The sequence below is a fragment of the Rutilus rutilus genome (genome assembly GCF_951802725.1).
Source record: "Rutilus rutilus genome assembly, chromosome: 10".
Classification (NCBI taxonomy): domain Eukaryota; kingdom Metazoa; phylum Chordata; class Actinopteri; order Cypriniformes; family Leuciscidae; genus Rutilus; species Rutilus rutilus.
In genome coordinates this window covers 8,991,191-9,010,726 of record NC_140215.1, presented here as the reverse complement: position 1 = coordinate 9,010,726, position 19,536 = coordinate 8,991,191, and the positions used below count along the sequence as shown (strand labels likewise).

Below are 19,536 nucleotides of genomic sequence, written 5' to 3'. Positions count from 1 at the left end.
GAGGTCTCCCATCCAGGCACTGACCAGGCTCAACCCTGCTTAGCTTCAGAGGGCAACCAGTGTTGGGCTACAGGGTGATATGGCTGCTGGCCAAATTAAGACAATGCGCTAGGGTTATTATCGTTAACTAAAAACTAAAACCATACTAAACAAAATAAACGTTAACTAAAATTATATTTAAAAAAAAAACTTATTTTTTAAGCTAGCTTCCTTAAGGCAATATTTCTCATTTAGTTTAACAAACTAAAAAAAATATATAGACATAAAAAATATAAATAAAATGACGAAAACACAAAATTAGCGAAACTGCCGTTTTACTATTGAAACTTTAAAGAAATAAAAGTGAAAGCAGACAAGATAAAGATAAAAATATCACACTATTAACACAAACTCAATGATACTAAAATAACACTATGTACATCAAGGAGCCCCCCACAATATCTCCACTGATAGGATGAATGTGAAAACAGCACAGAAACAGCAAATAAAGACGCCATCCTCTCTCTTGCCTTCTGAGATGGACCTCAGTGGACACTCGCATACGTGATGATAGCCACTTAGGGAGCATGGTTTGCATTTTCAGCCTGGAATTCATAACGAGCATCAAACGCACATAAACCATGCAATAAGAAAGCAATGTTCCCTTGGTGTGGGCACTTTGGATGTAAACCAAGTTCATATAGAGTCGCTGGATCAGCGCCAGCCATTTTATTGCTGCATCAGACCACTGCAACCAAAATATAACAAGCATGGTACTCCCTCCCGCAAACATCCATGTCAACAATCTCTGACCCCTAAGCTCAGCATGCCCATATGTGATGCACCTATGTTACATGAATCCATGTAAATATGATTCTCAGAAGTGTATGCTACCGTACAGTATGTCTGCAGGAAAACAAGCTTGCTATTTCACATTTAAGACAGCCGTAATATGCAACAGGATTCAGATGTCTTTTTCCACGTTACATAAGTGCCTCTAGCAATGCTGAAATACACTTTCCATTCATTTAATTATGCTGACTTGGCATGCTGTGATTTAGACTATTTTTTGAGACGGGATAACCCTTTTAGTTTAAACCGATAACCCTGATGTATTCCTAATCTAAGGTTGGCAAAATTACAATTAAAAATGTGATTTTTGTGGCTTTAAATTGATTAGCTACGAGGGCATAAAAAGGTAAGCTAGTGTGCTTTACAAAATTCACTTTTAACAGAGATACACCAATTTATAGTATTTCTCTTCTGGAAATGAAAACAGAAAATCTTGACGATTAAAGAGGTCAATTAAATTGTCAATTAAATGCTCGAATTAGAATGTGCCTCCAATATAGTTTCGATAGATTGGGGTCTGTGAGGGTTTTTTTCCCCTCTGAATAAAGAAACTAATACCTTTATTCAGCAAGGATGCATTAAATTGATCAAAAGATGCAGTAAAGACATTTATTATGTTACAAAAATGTTCTTTTTGTTCAAAGAATCCTGAATAAAATGTATCACTTCAGTATTACTCAGAGGTCTAGTTTTAAATATAATTCTTTTGAAGTGATGGAGCTTTTTGTAACGTTATCTAGCGTAAGTGACAAATCCCGCTTGCCATTTGTACAAGCAACTGTATACAGGCCACCAGGGCACCATACAGACTTTATCAAAGAATTTGCTGATTTTCTATCAGAGTTAGTACTGGCTGCAGATAAAGTCCCTATTGTTGGTGATTTTAAAGCGGTGGTATAATGCCCTTTTCACAAGATGTAAAATAAGTCTTTGATGTCCCCAGAGTGTGTATGTGAAGTTTTAGCTCAAAATACCCCACAGATATTTTTATATAGCATGTTAAAATTGTCCTTTTTTGAGGGTGAGCAAAAACACACCGTTTTGTGTCTGTTCCTTTAAATGCAAATGAGATGCTGCTCCCGGCACAGGGGGCGGAGCTTCAACAGCTTGCACTCACACGGACATGCACTGAAAATTTCTAAAACGTTTGGCCTTTTATGTTCAAACCGGATTCAGATAATGATGGAGAGACTCAAGAAGAAGTGACATGTAGAATGTAACAGGACATTTCTGAATGGTTAGTTGATGAATTTATGTAGCTTGTGTAGTTATCTTCTAGTCATTGATTAGCATATTCTGTCTTGATAATCTATAAATCGTGTTCAGGGGGCGGGGTTTATGTAAATTCTAGGCTTGGTGATGTCACTAACCCGGCAGGAATGTTGTGTAGTCCCTACCAGCCGTTTGTTAGAGTCCTTAAAAAGTGATTTCTCTAAAATCTTCCTTTGCTTTGAACTTTGAGCATTGTAACTTTGCAGATGTTGTTTATGCTCAAACAGCAACATTACACACTAACTAAAGTTAAAAAGTGAAATCATAAATCAACCACCCCTTTAATATCCATGTAGATAATGAAAAAGACGCATTGGGATTGGCATTTAAAGACATTCCGAACTCTATTGGAGTTAGACAACACGGGTCAGGACCCACTCATTGTCGTAATCATACTTTAGATCTAAAATTGTCACATGGAATCAATGTTGATACCGTTAAAATTCTTCAGTAGAGCGATGACATCTCAGATCATTATCTAGTCACATGTATACTTCATTTAGCCAAGGTTGCTTAGCCGACTCTGTGCTACAAATATGGTAAATATGGTAACAATCAATTATAACACTAAAGATTGCTTTATAAATAATCGTTCAAAGCCGTTGTAAATTACTCAACAAACATACACCTGTGATCGCATTATATTAGTATTACTGCGCAACTGGCGTTTGTGATTCCTTGCTGCTGCATGTGTTGCTTGGCAACCTCATTGGAACTACATTGCTTGGCGGAGGAATAATGTGTTATAACGTTTTATTACATGGCTTGGTTGAATTCTAATGTAGAATGCGGTCTGTTATTTCTTGATAATAGAAATTATCCTCCGCTTCGGAGGTCCTCTATCCTCCGGTCCTGATCAGCCTGTCAGGGTTGTATTCGCTATAACAACTGCCTCGCTCTACATTATCCCTTACATATTTTTTGTTGCTGGTGTTTATTTTATGAATAAAATAAATATCAATATGAATATTTTTATGGAGTAATTGTTTTATAAAAGCAATAAGCCCCTTGAAGCCATGTTTTACAGTGAATTTATGTGTTTTTAGTTCTTTAATGAACTTCTTTACTTACAAGATTGATAATATTAGAGAGAAAATTATAACTATGCAACCGTCTATCGCATCAGACAGTGCACTGTAGTCTCCTTGAGGAAAAATTATATTTATACATTGCTATAGGAGAGGAAGAATTGTCTAAACTCGATAATATTTCATTTTAACATTGTCTAAATCAACAACATGTATGTTAGACCCTACACCGACTAAGCTATTGAAAGAGATGCTGCCAGAGGTCAAAGATCCTCTTCTTAATATCATTAATTCATCTTTCTCATTAGGATACGTACCAAAAACTTTTAAGCTGGCTATTATTAAACCGCTTGTTAAAAAACGCAACTTGATCCTACAGAATTAGTCAATTACAGGCCGATCTCAAATCTACCTTTTCTGTCAAAGTTACTAGAAAAGGCAGTATCCTCATTCCTCACAACTATGTTCCTTTTTAGAAAGAAATGGTATCTGCGAGGATTTTCCAGTCAGGATTTAGATCGTACTATAGTACTGAGACAGCTCTCATTAGAGTCACAAATGATTTGCTCTTATCATTTGATCGTGGTTGTATCTCTCTATTAGTGGTACTCGACCTTAGTGCTGCATTTGACTCTATTGACCACAACATTTTTTTGAATAGACTCGAAAATTATGTTGGCATTAGTAGAATTGCATTGGCATGGTTCAAATCATACTTATCTGACCGTTATCAGTTTGTAGTAGTAAACGAAGAGATGTCGTATCGATCACAAGTTCAGTATGGAGTACCACAAGGCTCAGTACTAGGACTGTTGCTGTTCACTCTGTACATGCTACCCTTGGGAGATATCATTAGGAAGCATATCATTAGGAAGCATGGCACTGTTATGCTGATGATACTCAGCTGTATATTTCTTCGTGCCCTGACAAAACTTACCAATTCACAAAATTAACGGAATGCATAGCTAATATAAAAAACTGGATGACTAGTAATTTCCTACTACTTAATTCGGAAAAAACAGAGATTCTAATTATTGGACCAAAAACCTTCGCACATAATAACCTAGAATACTTTCTAACACTTGATGGTGTTCTGTCAAGTCTTCTTCGTCGGTTAGGAACCTGGGTGTGCTCTTTGATATCAATCTTTCATTTGAAAGTCACGTGTCTAGTATCTGTAAAACCGCATTCTTCCATCTTAAAAATATATCTAAATTACGACATATGCTCTCAATGGCAAATGCGGAACAGTTAGTTAATGCGTTCACGACCTCAAGGCTAAGAGAAGCAGTCTAATTATTATTTTTTTAAATAGATGACTTAGTGACATGAAAGTGTCCAGCATACATGGGAAGTTTAAAAAGCATCCCAGTATGCACCTCATGTCTAGACTGTGCAGAGCTGGAATCTAGGCAAAGGGTACTAACATGGTTAACGTTTTTGGTCACTACATATTTCTCATACTTCCATTCGTGTTATTTCATTGTTGACTATTATTCTAAAATGTGGAAAAGAGTCATAATAAAGAATTAGTAGGTGTGTCCAAACATTTGACTGGTAGTCTAGTGTGATAAAATAAGATACATCCATATATCCAACCCAAGTTTTCCTGGAGCTCATAAAAAACAACCAATAAATTAGGCAGATATGGACTTCATCTGGTATAGAATGAACTGGAACCTTCTGGCACCTGAGACTGAAAGAATGTGGCATTCTTTGGAAAAAACGGAATGCCTCTTTTACAATGGAAAACAGGCATATTGACCATCAAACCAAGTAATCAAACACAGTTTTCTGGAAAATACAAAAGTTGATCAATTCTTCCTTCAGGTAGTAACATGACCAGGCCAAACAGATTTTCCAATCCATATTTTACACATGATAGTGGCAGGTCTATTTTTCTCTCGCTACACAGAGCCTGAATCACAACAACTGGAAACTGAGTCTTCGAGGGTGAAATCTGGAAACTTACTTCTTGCGGTCTTCCTCCCCGAGGCTTTCCCATCTCTCTTTCACAGCAGTTGTGACATCCTGAGGACTGGCTCTTGGGTTCTCCTGGAGGACCTGCGATCTGGTGTCTTGCTCAAACAGTGAAAAGGCAGACAAGGGCTGACGCACAGAGCGGTTGCTGATCAGCTCGTAGGCTGTCAGCTTGGCCATTTTCTCCATAATCACGTTAGTGGGCCTCTTGGACGTACTTGTGGGCTCAGTTCCTCCGAAGTCTTCAGTTGCTTTTGGGACGTGGAGTTTCACAGGTTCCAGGCATTCTCCGGTGATTTGATTTGAGAAGGCCCTGCCTGTGCTCCAACTCTCAGCAGATACTTCGCTCTCTTGACCAGGGCCACTGTCACTCTTAGTCTCCTTTGGGGAGTTACAGTTTAGATCAGCTGTTGAGTTCATTACAACATCGTCAGCAGGTAATGAGGAATTAATACTGTCAAAATCACTTGAGCTTCTGTTGATCACCCAATCCTCTGAAATCGAAGAGGAGCTGGTGTTTGCAGTGTTGTTCAAGGATAGCTCACTATCTTGTTTTTCTGCATTCGTGGAAGAATGCTCAAGCAATTCTGGTTCGTTCAAACTGATATCTGTGGTATGTGTAGGAACAACTACATTAGCATGTTCAGGTACATCCACATAACTAGCATTGGGCCGATTTCCTCCTGTTTTGAGATTACCATCGCCAGTGGAGTCGCCGTACAAGGACATTAACATAGTCTCCACCGCCAACAGCACTTCTTCCTGGAGAAAAGTGTTAATGAAAGTTTAATTAGCATGATAGGAAGGAACAGTGTTTTACTTTTAGCAAAAATGTTTGTACCTTATTCTGTAGCATCACTTCGGTTTTATCAGGTGTCAGGTTAACGTCCACCGTCGAGGCGGGTATGGTGATGTTCATCATTAAAAAGGGATATCGGCGGTTTGCAGATTCATTATTCGATTGAGCACTGGCGTAGTATTGCTTGATAAGCTGCAGGGTAAAATGTGCATTCACAAGAAGATTGTGAGGATACAAGTGGATACAATTTCAACACAAACACGTATATATATATTCAAGTTTACAACTTTACTTCTAACCTGTTCGTAAATTTTACACTTAGATCGTTACTAAGAAATCATCAAATAAGAACATAACTAGGCCTAGACCAAATCTATGGATTTCAGCATTTTCTACACAGATTACATTGGACAATTTACACAATTTAGTTGATTTAAACATGGTAAAATATATTAAACAGAGAAAGGTATTGCTCAGAAAATCTGTAACCATTCCAGCACTTTGACAAAACTGATAGAAAGCACCTTTGATTACAACTGTATATAACGCATAATGCAAAATTATTGGATTTTCTAATGATAAAATGACGACTCTTTCAGTCCCTCTTTCAGTGTTTAATTTATGGTGAATTTACCACATTAATTTAAATGATTGATGTGGACAGTATAATGCAACTGAAGCATTTGTTTTTTAAAGGGATAGTTCATCCAAAAATTCTGTCTAAATTGAGGCTAATATCCACATTTTACAGTTATGCAAAACATTTCATTTTACAGAAAAAGTCAACTGAACATTCATTTACAAATTTCAACACAAACACGTATATATTTACACAAACAAACATTAAATAAATGTAGGTACATTGGTATTGATGGTAAGTGGCGTTTCCTTTACCTTAAGTATTTCTTTGGCGTGCACAGGTCGACTATTTACAAAGATGAATGTTTTATCAGGTGTATAGGAGCTGGTGGAATTCAAATCTGAGCCCGGTTTGGGAAGGAATCCATCGATGCTGATCTGTGCAAACAATAAGACTTCATATATCAATATTTAAGCCAAGAACACATAACAAAAGTGTCATATATCCACATTTATTTCCAGGTTTGAAATATGTATTAAGAAGCTACTGAGTAACAATCTTCCTCCATGTTAAATCTAGTATAGCTATTCTTTAATTTCCCTCTCTGCCACAAACCATACTCACTAATTGTCAGGGCACAATGAGGCTTCAATGAACTTTTCCCAAAACAAACAAAATGACACACTGCTGGCCTTTAGCCCACTTTGCAGTAACCAATTAAGACTCCACTGTGCTATGAGAACCCATTTGTCATCTCCAAACCATGGAGTGGCCAAGTTGCTAAAATGTGCAATGTTTCTGTTAGCTAAAGGCAGCATCGGCGAAGTGGCGGGACGAGAAACGGCTCCAAATTAATCAGTGATCTAGGGCTATACTGTGATGCTTGAGCTCACCATTTGGAATTAACAAGCACAGCAGTTGGCTGGCAAGAGGACATTTTAATTGGAGTCTCTGACAAACATGATAATCGGGGGTATTGTGACTTTCACAATCAACACTTATGTTCTGTATACTTAACCACATTTGTCAATTACTGTGGTGTAGGTGGCCCAGTCCTTTCTGTTTTGTGCACTGAATGGAGGTTATTATTCTGGACTCTTCCACTGCAGAAGGATCTCGGCCACAGCACAAAAACAGTCAACTGCACACTTGCGTCATGTTCCACTCTTACTCAGAAAACCTGTAACCATTCCAGCACTTTGAGAAAACTGATAGAAAGCACTTTTGATTGCAATTCTATATAACGCATCATGCAAAAATACTGGATTGGATATTCGAATGATAAAAAAATATATATATAAAACTCATTTGAGAGTGAAAACATGACCATCTCCAAGTCTCTACGATATTCTGGAACCTAGATATGACTCAAGTCCCTCTTTCAATGCTAATGCTAAGTCTATGGGATTGAAGTGAATGGCTGTATGGGGCCAAATCTTCCATTTTGAGATCACACGACTAGCCAAATATTAATCGTTTTAACTCAGTAAGTCTCATTAAGTCTCCAGCAAGATATGGAACAAACGGCTCGATTAATATGGATTAATTTTATGATGCCTTTATGAGCTTTTTTTGGATCTTCTATGAAAGTTTTGGTAACCTGAGAGGTTTCATAAAAATATCTTGATAAAACTTTCTTATGAGTTTGGAACATCATGAGGGTGACTTTTTTGGGGTGAACTACCCATCTAACTTCAAAGTTGCGGTAAGAAAGGTTTTTGAAAGATTTCCTCTTATGGTCGCCAAGGCTGCATTTATTTGATCATAAAAACAGTAATATTGTAAAAATTTAAATAAAACTGTTTTCTAATTTAATACATTTTCAAATGTACTTTATTCCTGTGTTGGCAAAGCTGAAATTTCGGCATCATTACTTCAGTCTTCAGTGTCACATTATTCTAATGACCTAACATAAAAAAAAAAGAAAAAAAAAAAGATATATTTGTTAACATTGTAAATCAATTGCTGATGCATCCATGCTGCTTTTGCTCAGCAAAAAACACACACAAATTGTGCCCATTCTCTAAATGTATGAACAGGTTTTGAGATTATGCAAGATCATGACAAGTAAAATGTCAATTGTCATTGTTTGCTACTCAGGTTTATGAGAAATTGAATGCACCACTACAATTTGCAAATGGCTTGGCGTGTCTTAGTTGTGAAGGGTGGGGTGAATGGTTAGCAATGGTCTTGGCATGGGGCTCGACCTGATGATGAGTGTGCACCTAATGACTGAGTACTCCAACAGATCCTGCTCTCAAGGCCATAAATTAACTCCTGGTAAAACCCACCAATTTCTAGAATGCAAGGATGACTTACAGCTAACAAATAGTGAGCAAAGATGCATTCTCATCTGGCACATGGCTTTAAAGGACATTGGCAAGACTCAGTGAAAACCATCCTTGAGCGTAGCTGTATATGCAATGTGTTCTGCTATACGTTCAGCAGGAGAGGACTGAGCTGCCAAAATCGGCCTGAGCCAAATACTGAAGTGTGCCTACAGAGAATTATTCCTACACGAACGCAAAACGCAAGCAGGGACTCTATACAAACCGCAGAGCTCTACTAAAAGCGTATTCTGTAAGAAGACACTTAGCATAAATAAATCACACGTAAATGAGCCAGCAAATTTAGACAATGCTAGCGTTGTGCATTCATCATCAGCCACACATATAAAAGTAGGACACCATGTGTGCACCAACAATAGCATCCTTTCCAACAGGGCAGTGATGAGATCAGGCCAAATGCCTGAATTAGAATCACCATGTCATGCATGTACTGTATGACCTATACAGTTCTGCGTAACGGGGAGATAATTATAGAACGAGAGGCAGATTCAGCGTTAGGAGAGCCTTTAGCTGAAAGAAGGGGAGATAAGAGTGTTATTGCTGACGAACATAGAAAAGGTCAAATGGTTCATTTGAAGATAGGAAAAAAAACAGACCAGAAGGACGGTACATGGGTCATTCCTGTTATGCAGTGTCTATAACTTACAACTTTTAAATGGATATACTTCTGTTGTAATTTAAGTATGTATTTCTGTGAAATACTTCCAAATTTACTTCCATTCTTTGTACCTCGCTTAATACATCTGAGATGATTTGACAGATGCCAGATCTTCTAATCGTGATAACTGATCTCTGGATAATTTGGTTCTTCAAGCAAATTTGCGGATTTGATTAAAGTATCTGGATTAAGTTATCTGAGATTACTGTGCATTCTTGTGTTCATTGGAAAGGGCAGATCTCAATACTCGAAACCATGATCAGCAATGCAGCGATTGGCTGGCGATTTGACAGCAAAATGATGACATTATATTTAAACACACATGATGAAAAACTTGATGAATTTCTGGACCTTTATAAGTAAACAGCCAAGCGACTAAAACCACACAAAAGTTATGATAGATCAATGAAATGTGTATTGTTTGCCACATGATTCCCAATTATTTCCATTATTTCAATATTTCTAGTATTTGTAACAGGCTTTACATTTTTATTTCAATGTTGTAATTAGCAATTAATTTGATTTTACCTGTGAATCAGATTTGTTACATGACGACATTAAAGTTATCAGCATCTCTTGCGCTGCATCAAGCCACTCCCATAAAAGCTGCCACGTTCAAATTAATGCACAGCTTAGACTAACTGTACATCATGTGTAAAGGCCCGTTCACACCAAGGATGACAACTATAAAGATAACTACAGTATAGGCCTATAGTTCTAAAAATCGTTCTCAATATTAAAGAATCGCAGAGTTCACACCACAGCTATAACGATAACGACACAGAGAAAAGATATGGTTGGAATCACTTTAAGAATGATTTTATCCAGCTGATGAAAGATAAAAACATTGACAGCCAATCAGAATCCATCCTGCTGTAACGAGCTCGAGCGTTTAAAGCGGCAGACAAGCACGCGCGTAGAATAAACAGAACGATATCGCCCGCTGGTGGGACACTAACTTAGTTATCCTGATAGTTAACATTCTTGGTGTGAACAGGCCTTAAGACTCTAATAAAATTATTAGGTAATTATTCCCTCACAAATAATTCTCTCAATGAGTAAAACTGGCTGTGTCTATATTATGATCGACTACACAACAAAATATTATTTTCAAATTCAATTTTTAATTATTATTATTTTTAATAATTATTTTTCAATAGAGTACTCTTGTAAGAAAGTAGCAGTGGCTGGGACAGACTTTAAGTATCACCGCCGCTTAAAAAGATGATTACATGATTCCGGTTTACATGAAATAAGCTGCTCCTGAGCAGGTTTGAGCTTACGGACCTGTTGCTATGACAGAAACTCTGGGATGATCTTCAAAGAACCTAACAATCCTGAGTCAATTTCAAATCATTGATAGTAAAATCCAGATAACTTGAGTAATCCATGTATGAAGAATGGGCCCCTGGTCAAGATCAGGCACATCAACGTCAACATTTAACTTAAAGGTGACATATTATGCCCCTTTTCACAAGATGCAATATAAATCTATGGTGTCCCCAGAATGTGTCTGTGAAATTTCAGCTCAAAATACCCCCCAGATCATTTATTACAGCTTGTCAAATTTGCCCCTTTTTGGGTGTGAGCAAAAACGCGCCATTTTTGTGCGTGTCCCTTTAAATGCAAATGAGCTGCTGCTCCCGCCTCGGTTCAAAAGACGGACGATTCTTTACACGAGCTTCGGATACTCCGGCAATAACAATAATCTCACTCATCCAAAATCTCAGAAATAACCAGTAGCGGAGTGCAGCCTTCCAGAGAATCTTACTTCACTAAACTTCACTTCACTTACTTTACTAAACTTTTAGACTGCACCTGGACGTTTCTGAATGGTTAGTGGATACATTTATGTAGTTGTTGTCGAAATACATTCACCTCATTGACTTTCATGTACCGTCATGATTAACTTTTACACAAGTTGACACAGTTCCCTGAGGTCTTTATAAGACAGCTGTGACATTTTTTGGTCAAATAGTGTTCTGTGCAGCAACTACAGAACAGTTTGCATGCTTTGCTCAAACTTTCGCTTACTCGCGCATGCGTCCTGGCGCTCCCGTGAACTCTCGTCAGAGGCCCACATTGAGGAACACTAATAGTTGGATAAAGTCGTTATTTTTGTTGTTTTTCCGCACAAAAAGTATTGTCGTCGCATGATAAACTTAATGTAGTGCCACTGTAGTTACTTGGACTATTTTAACAATGTTTTAATAACTATTCTGGGCCGGTGAGTTTCGGTCACACTGGAAGCCTATGGAGGAGTCAAAATTATGTCAGATTTCATCAAAAATATCTTAATTTGTGTTCCGAAGATGAACGAAAGACTTACATGGTTGGAACAACATGAGGGCGAGTAATTGCTGACAGAATTTTCATTTTTGGGTGAACTAACCCTTTAAGTGTTGATCTGAAAATACAAGCATTTATAAAACTTTCAAAATTCAGCAAAACGTTTTTATACTCTGGGCATCGTTACACTACATCCTCATGCATCGCTTTCTGCCAGGACTTTTACGGGCTTTTCCCAAATCACGGAAGTGACCTCGACGTCCGGGTTAGCGGTAGCATAAGCCATCAGGCAAGTGTTATTTAAATAAACTCCTGATGTACTTACAAACTTTCCAAATGCCTCGTTTTACGAGTACAGAACCTATTTGTACTGCTGTAGAAGTTTGGCATCATTCTCTTAAAATCTCATTTTGGGAATTTTCTGGTTAGAAGTGCATAGCGCCTAATAACATGGCAAAAGTGACAACACACAAGTCTAAGTAGTGAAATTATAACAAGTAGGATAACTAATAGGATTTCCAATTTATATGATAATCCAAAACATAAATGATGGGAATGTTCTTGCAAATATACTGAATAATAGGAGCGACCCAGAAATGTTCAAGATTAGTCAAGCAGGATTAGTGTTGAGAAGCACTGCATGCAGTGAGCAGGTTACACCTGCAGCAAACACATGCAGCACAGACACATCACTGCTGCGGCAAACACTAAATCTTCCTATGTATCTTTGTGAGTCAGAGAAATGTCACTAAACTGGACTAAATCAAGCACATGGTTTTTACAATGCATAATACTATACATCACACATCTTATTGCTTGAACAAGCGCTTGCTCGTTGCATTTGTAGCAGTGTATTAAATCCATGCCAGAGCAGTTGGATTGTGGCCTCAGGCCAACACAGGCAGGTTATGTCCTTCTGAGGCCCTTTCACCACGTACATTGCAGTCCCTGAAGGCTCCTTTAATTCACTGCTGCATTTGTCGCAAAGTTTGCCGCATTCAGTCCATAGGTCCACTGCTGACACTGTAACATGATCCGTCACCGACCGCTTGTGAGGTAAACGGCGCATGACAGTATATGGTCTTGCAAAAACACATAGCCTTTCAGGATGTGTAATTCTACAGCCTTTATGATTACAATAACGCAATTTTAACTCTCAAAATATATAGTGGCCCCAAAACGTATTTAGACACTTAAGTCGCACAGAAAATGTATTAAAATAGTTGCATTAGAGAGCAAAATATCAAACCAAAGAGCCCTTTATATTAAAGAAAAAAATAGCACAAATACACTTTTCAAGCAAATACAAAACGATTGTTGGGTGAAAAAGTATGTAACGTTAGATTGATTTCTCAAAGTGAAGATAACACTTTACAATAAGGTTCTTTTTGTTAACATTAGTTACAATGAACTAACAATTAAAAATACTTCTAAAGCATTTATTAATCTTAATTAATGGTAATTTCAACATTTACTTATACAATATTAAAGTCAAAAGTATATTTATATATGCATATAATAAATGGGCCTGAGTTAATATGAACTACCAACGTTGTATTTGCATTAACTAGCGTTAACAAAGCTTTATAAATACTGTAAGAAATGTATTGCTCATTATTAGTTAATGTTAGTGAATGTATTAACTAATGTTACCTAATGAAACCTTACTGTAAAGTATTACCTTAAATAGTATTTGTGAACTTAAGTCAACCTTAAACATGTATAAAAGTAGTTGCATTAGATAACAAAAAAGTGGCATTTATTTTAAAGAAATGAGAGCAAAAATACATTTATCAAACACAAACAAAATGTTTGGTTTAAAATGAGTTAACACTAATATATGTATTGGTCAAAGTGAAGACATAAAGAATTTGTAGACTTACTCATTGTTAAACAGTACTGGATCATGTTCAAAGTTTATGCAATGAACTAGGACACCTGTGTGAGCTTGAGGAGAATCGACCTCAAATAAATGGTTTGATATTTTGACATTGATCCAATGACATCCAAAAATGTGTATGTGTGAAGTCAAGTGTGCAAAAGTGTCCTGATACTCTTTGGGACCCAAAGTATTTGTATGTATACAGACAAAATATTAACTAGAAATTTGAATCCTACCGTGAAAATTAAAAGGCATTATGAAAGGTATAACCTGGGTAAGAATGCTGAGTCATTCATGCAAAAAGTCATCGCTGCGGAATGCACAACCAGGAAAAAGAGAAACAGCTCTCCAGGGAGAGGAAAGCCGTTCGGAATTAAGTTGTTACACGAGTCTTTGAGTTTAGCAACCTGACAGAAGTGCAGGGATGTTTAAAGTCGGTTCAAGCAATAACTTTGCACATGCAATTTAAATGAACCCTGATTGTTTGAACCTTGAAGAACATTCCTGTTTTTGTGGGGAAAAAAAACACTTTCCTATTGCAAACCGTCATGGCGGCCCCAGAGCTGGTGCATCTGTGGAACCCTACTGCTCACGCTGAAAATGATAAATATGTCCGTGTTTTCTCAGCGCTTCACTGACCTCTGGTTGCTCCTGGTGATGCTGGACGGGGAGCATGTTGGCTACGGAGGCCGCTCCGAGCACGGCCATGAGGGCAGTTCGGTGATCCGACACCCTGGATTTCTGCCAGACCACAGCCTGTAGCAACACAGTAAAACGGGTCAAGTTATTTTTCGGTCATCCTAAAATAAGACCACCTGTGGGATTGCATGCTCGCAAACAGCCATTAGCCACCAATCAAGTCTTCACAATAAACAATTATACTTTCGGTAATGTTTGGATATTACGAAATTAACTGCACAGGGAGCACTGCAGGCAACCGCACGGATAAATCTCAAAGCGACTACTTTTCATTAAAAGGCGCTTTATGTTATGAAGACTTGGCAGCATCAAGCAAACATGCTACTTGCACAAATGTCATTTCACATTGCGGAGCGCAGTTACGCATATATTTTCACACCCGTGCGTTTGCCTGTCGTTGGCACTTCCACATGCAAGTATATATATCCAAGGTGTTGATTTCTGAAAGCATGCAGTCCGCAGCACACATCTCTGCTATGAAATATACAATTTGGTGACTGTAAAGAGATCAGACTAGTAAACAGCTTTTCGAGAAGTCATGAAACCCAATGCAGGGCGAAGTGCAAAGTTTGTGATACGAGATATGCCTGGAAGTGCTGATGGCATGAAATGAGTGTATGGCCCTCTCCCGATGATCTACAACCTGAATGATATGAATTTAATGACAGGTACGTGAGGTCTCGCCGAGCAAGGCCAGATACGTACGCTATCATGAGGCCAGGCTGTTAGTGGACTTGCGAAAACACTCGGAGAACTTATACCACTTAGCTTGTTACTTTAGGATCATGTGGCAGTGTGAGATTCGAAGGCTTAGTGGTTCATCCTGCGGTTGCATTGCTAATTTTGGACAAGAAGCAGGTGAAATGTCCACTTTCCCAGATTACGCTCTAATTGATGGCACTCAAAACACGTCTAAATGCTGGAAATGTCCAGGCTGTCATCATTTCATGCACGGGTTATCGAATGAAGGGCCAACTTCATTCTTAATTATGAGTTTTCCAAAAGAATTTAAATTGGTTGTGAGCATAAAAACAATTCAATAAATAGCATTATAGTACAACTATACACCTATTTATTAGAATTTCATGCTAAAATGCCTTATCTTTGCTGATTAATATGAGGATTTAAAACATAAGATTGTAGCTGCAACGAGGCAGCAGAGTCAACAGTAGTGAAGAACCAGAGCAATAAACAAGTTACGTAAGTTCTAATTAACGTTAGCCGAACACTATTAGCACAACTGATATCATGCCGTGTGATGGTTAAATGTTACTAAATGTGGGTAAAACCCTAGAGAGTAATACCGCATTATTTGTTGATGTGTGAGGCCACCTTGTGGTCAAATATACACTACCGTTTAAAAGTTTGGGGTCAGCTAGACTTTTTAAAGAAATTTAGATTTGTATTCACTAAACTGAGTGACTGTAAACACATTTATAATTTTACAAAAGGTTTCTATGTCAAACAAATGCTGCTCTTTTGAACTTCAAAGAATCCTGAAAAAATGCATCACGGTTTCCACAAAAATATTAAGCAATAATAAGAAATGTTTATTGAGCACCAAATGAACATATTAGAATGATTTCTGACACTGAAGACTGGAGTAATGATGCTGAAAATTCAGCTTTGATTAGAAGGACTGGTTTCACATTGTAATAATATTTAACAATATTATATTTTTTGATCTAATAAATGTAGTCTTGGTAAGCCTAAGAGACTTCTTTCAACACATTTTACGGACCCCTAACTTTTTAACGGTAGTTTGTCTTTATATAACAACTAAAATAGTCTATCTTCAAAATATTCAGTTTATTTACAGAACTGATTATGTATGTGTTCTCAGACTCTTTGGAGCCCACTGCAAAGGGGACCTATTATGCCCTTTTACAAAGGGTGAGTCTCAATCAGCTCCCTAGTTCAGTAGTCAGGGCACTGATCAGGGGGTCGGCCATTTTAAGGGCTTCCTCATTTGCAAAATCTTTCCAGTGCACTGGAACGTTCGTTCCCTAAAAAGTCCCACAATGCACCATGAAAACCAGGGAGTTTATGTTAAATCACTGTGTTCCGTTACCAGAAGTTCTAAAGAGCAAAACATCAATTGCGCGAGCAAACTCACCACACATGACGACATGCGATAGATGTTTTAAAAAAAAAACAATCCCTCATTTAATTATATTTCGGCATAAACACATTGCAAGACAAGTAATGAATATAATGTAGCTAACATTTATGGCTGAAATGTTGCAGGGATACGTAACAATCAAAGTATTTATTTATTATAATGTACTTTTAAATAACAAACAATTAATGTCAAAAAGATATATGTGCTGCTGTTGTTCATAAATACCAGTAGTGAATAGTGATGTTGTACATTGAGGACATTGCCATGTCACAGGTCCTTAACAGTGCATGCATTTGTGTACGCGATACACTGATTCACGACCTAGGGAGCTGATTGAGACGCACCCAGAGTCTTGATTTTGCTTTTTGGATCTACTAGAATATATTTTAATGCTTGAATGTTCAAAAAACACATTATTTTTTCACATATTGTACATTATTGCAGCACCTCTCTTCCCAGTCTATCAGTAACACTGTTTAATTCCTGTCTCTATTAAGCCCCTCCTTCCGAAAAGCGCAGTGCACTCTGATTGGTCGGCAGGTGTGTTGTTCCGATTGGTCAACCGAATTTCAACAGACTACTTATGAGACTCAACCAGGCCTTGTCCCTTTTTTTGCGTATGCATTGAAGCAGGAATTTTATGAGGAATATTATGACGTGTTCATTACCAGAAGAGTTCAGTGAGTTTTTCTTCGAGTTCAGAAACAGTGCTTACTGATATAGAGATTAACTTCATTTGGAGTGGACTTTGTGCTTTGCAACTTTGTAGAACTTTTCATGCTCAAACAGCAACCTTACACACTAAAGAAGGTAAGTTGAAAATGTAAACCACATGGCAGCAGTACCATACCTTGTTGTGGCTCAACGTGATCCTTAACTCAGGCTTAATAACAGCATAGGCCATGAGTAAGTTCTGGACCCTCTTCAGTTCCTCTTTGCATTTCTTAGTGTTGGAATAATACTGCCGTCTGACGGGGAGGTTCTTGAACAGATTTGCGGCACACACACTGGTGCCTGAGGGAAAAGGTATGTTAGAAGCAGTCTGTTCCCATAAATCAAGAGTATTAAATAAATGCAGTAACAGACGTATACCCTCGCCAAGATGTGATGGCTTTTGAGAGACGATCTGTCCGTTGTGATCGACTGAATATTGAATGCTAAAATCATCATCTGCGGTTTTGGTAGTGATGACCACCTGGTAGGTGAAGGAAAGGTCAATTACAGAGGAAACATGTTCAACATTTGTAATTCACTGATTAAAATGGGCTCATTGAAGATGCACAATATTTCAGTACCATATCAGTTATAAAATGCCAATATTAGCATTTTTTTATATATATATATTTATCAGTGTCAAACAATTGAATACAAGCAGATACTGGATATTTCATAATCATGCACATATTTCTGCCTAATCCTGCATATAATTTTTTTGTATTTATACATATTGCCCTAATGGTATAGAATTTTTAATATCAGCCATAACATGAAAATAATTGTTTATATTATCTGTCAGTTTTAATATCAGTGCATCTCTAACAAAAACAACAAAAAGTAGCGAGATGCAACCTCTGAGATAGCGCATATAGATGCCAGAGCTTCTCCTCTGAAGCCGTAAGACTCTAGGTGCTCCAGGTCTTCGTGGCAGGAGATTTTAGATGTGTAGTGTTGTACAGCCATCACAGGAACATCAGTAGCTTTGATTCCAGAACCATTGTCTCTGACTTCAATGCGATCCAATCCGTAATTCTCCTGATCCCAAGGGAACATTAACATAGATTTAGCATAGCTTTCAGCAGTGCACACAAAGATATTTAGCACTTAGAAATGTATAAAAAGTCATTGCATTAGAAAAAAAAATCTGCAAACTAGAGCTTATTTCAAATGTGCCAATGTGATTTTTTTAATGGATATATGAAGTCAGATCTTCAGTACAGTACTTCATTTTGTGAAATGTTTAGAAAAATTTGATTTTCTTTGCTTTGATTTTATTTATTTATTTCTAATTCAATGACATGGAAACATTTAAAATGATAAGTGTTGTAATACATTTTGGGGGATCCCCCATGCTTTAAAATGCACCTCAAAGTAAATGTTCCTGTATCTGTTGCTACCAGAGCTAAACTAGTAGCCAATCGGTACCCCAATTCAGGTCACACTTTGAATTGTAATGAGAGGTATTAGACAAATATGCTGCATGTTCCCATGCCAATTACCCCACACTTATATGTCAAACTAACTGGTCAGTATGTTAGTATATTCAACGTGAATTTACCAGTTTAACTTCAAGGCTTGAAGAACCAGCATCAAGTGAATTTTCAGTCAGTTCCTTGACAACATTCAGGACAGATGTTATAACCTGAGAGCTGCACAACAGACGCACAGTCTCAGGTGGAAGCGCCTTCATTTTGTGCTCCCTAAGAAGAAAGTGACAACAATGGTCATACACCTGCTTAAGTTAAGCCAAGTCAGACACAAACTACTTCGGGCAGCATGCATTATAAAATGACATATCAGACCAACAGTGACATTAATATCATTATGATACGTTAAACTATTAAATGGCCAAATATATTATAGCTTACTTACGTATAAAATGAAATAATCCGTTAAAAGATATCCAGTAAATTCATAACACAAGTGTACTTCACGTTTCCAACTCGCTCCAGTCAGGAGTCGGATGTGGCTTGACTGGCGCCTAAATGACGTCATTGTTATTCTCTGCATTGATTGGATGTTCTCTCTTTGTCGTATGTTTTATATTTTTATAATGCTTGAACAAATAAAATAAAATGTCATAGCTAGAGCAAATGTATTTATTTTTTAAATAATTTGTTTTAATTTTTTCTCGACATATTTTGATATTCTGTCTTTATAAATATATGAAGAGAGGCTTACAGTTGTTGCGTTTGCAGATGTAGAATTTATAAAGAAATCATAATACATTTAGAATTATGCATTCATCAACATACATATTCAACATATTTATAGTAAAAAAAAAAAAAAAAAAGATTCTGTCTATTGTAATTATGGAAAACGTACTTCAAC

At 37.3% G+C, this 19,536-nt stretch overlaps 1 protein-coding gene across 2 annotated transcripts in view; it reads right to left on the bottom strand.

The window, feature by feature from the left end:
- The window catches only part of pms1 (PMS1 homolog 1, mismatch repair system component), a 29,036-nt gene extending 9,851 nt beyond the window's left edge, over window positions 1–19,185 (bottom strand). Inside the window, exons 1-9 of one of the 2 annotated variants that reach the window (XM_084420475.1) lie at window positions 19,078–19,185; window positions 18,764–18,905; window positions 18,058–18,240; window positions 17,581–17,683; window positions 17,339–17,502; window positions 14,307–14,423; window positions 6,805–6,927; window positions 5,953–6,102; window positions 5,104–5,873 (exon numbers count right to left, since the gene is read on the bottom strand). In XM_084420475.1, coding sequence (XP_084276601.1) covers window positions 5,104–5,873; window positions 5,953–6,102; window positions 6,805–6,927; window positions 14,307–14,423; window positions 17,339–17,502; window positions 17,581–17,683; window positions 18,058–18,240; window positions 18,764–18,895 — 1,742 coding nt within the window. In that variant the 5' untranslated portion in view covers window positions 18,896–18,905; window positions 19,078–19,185. Of the gene's footprint in view, window positions 1–5,103; window positions 5,874–5,952; window positions 6,103–6,804; window positions 6,928–14,306; window positions 14,424–17,338; window positions 17,503–17,580; window positions 17,684–18,057; window positions 18,241–18,763; window positions 18,938–19,073 lie in introns of both variants that reach the window. The other variant, XM_084420476.1, reaches the window with a different exon arrangement.
- Window positions 19,186–19,536: the final 351 nt, after the last annotated feature.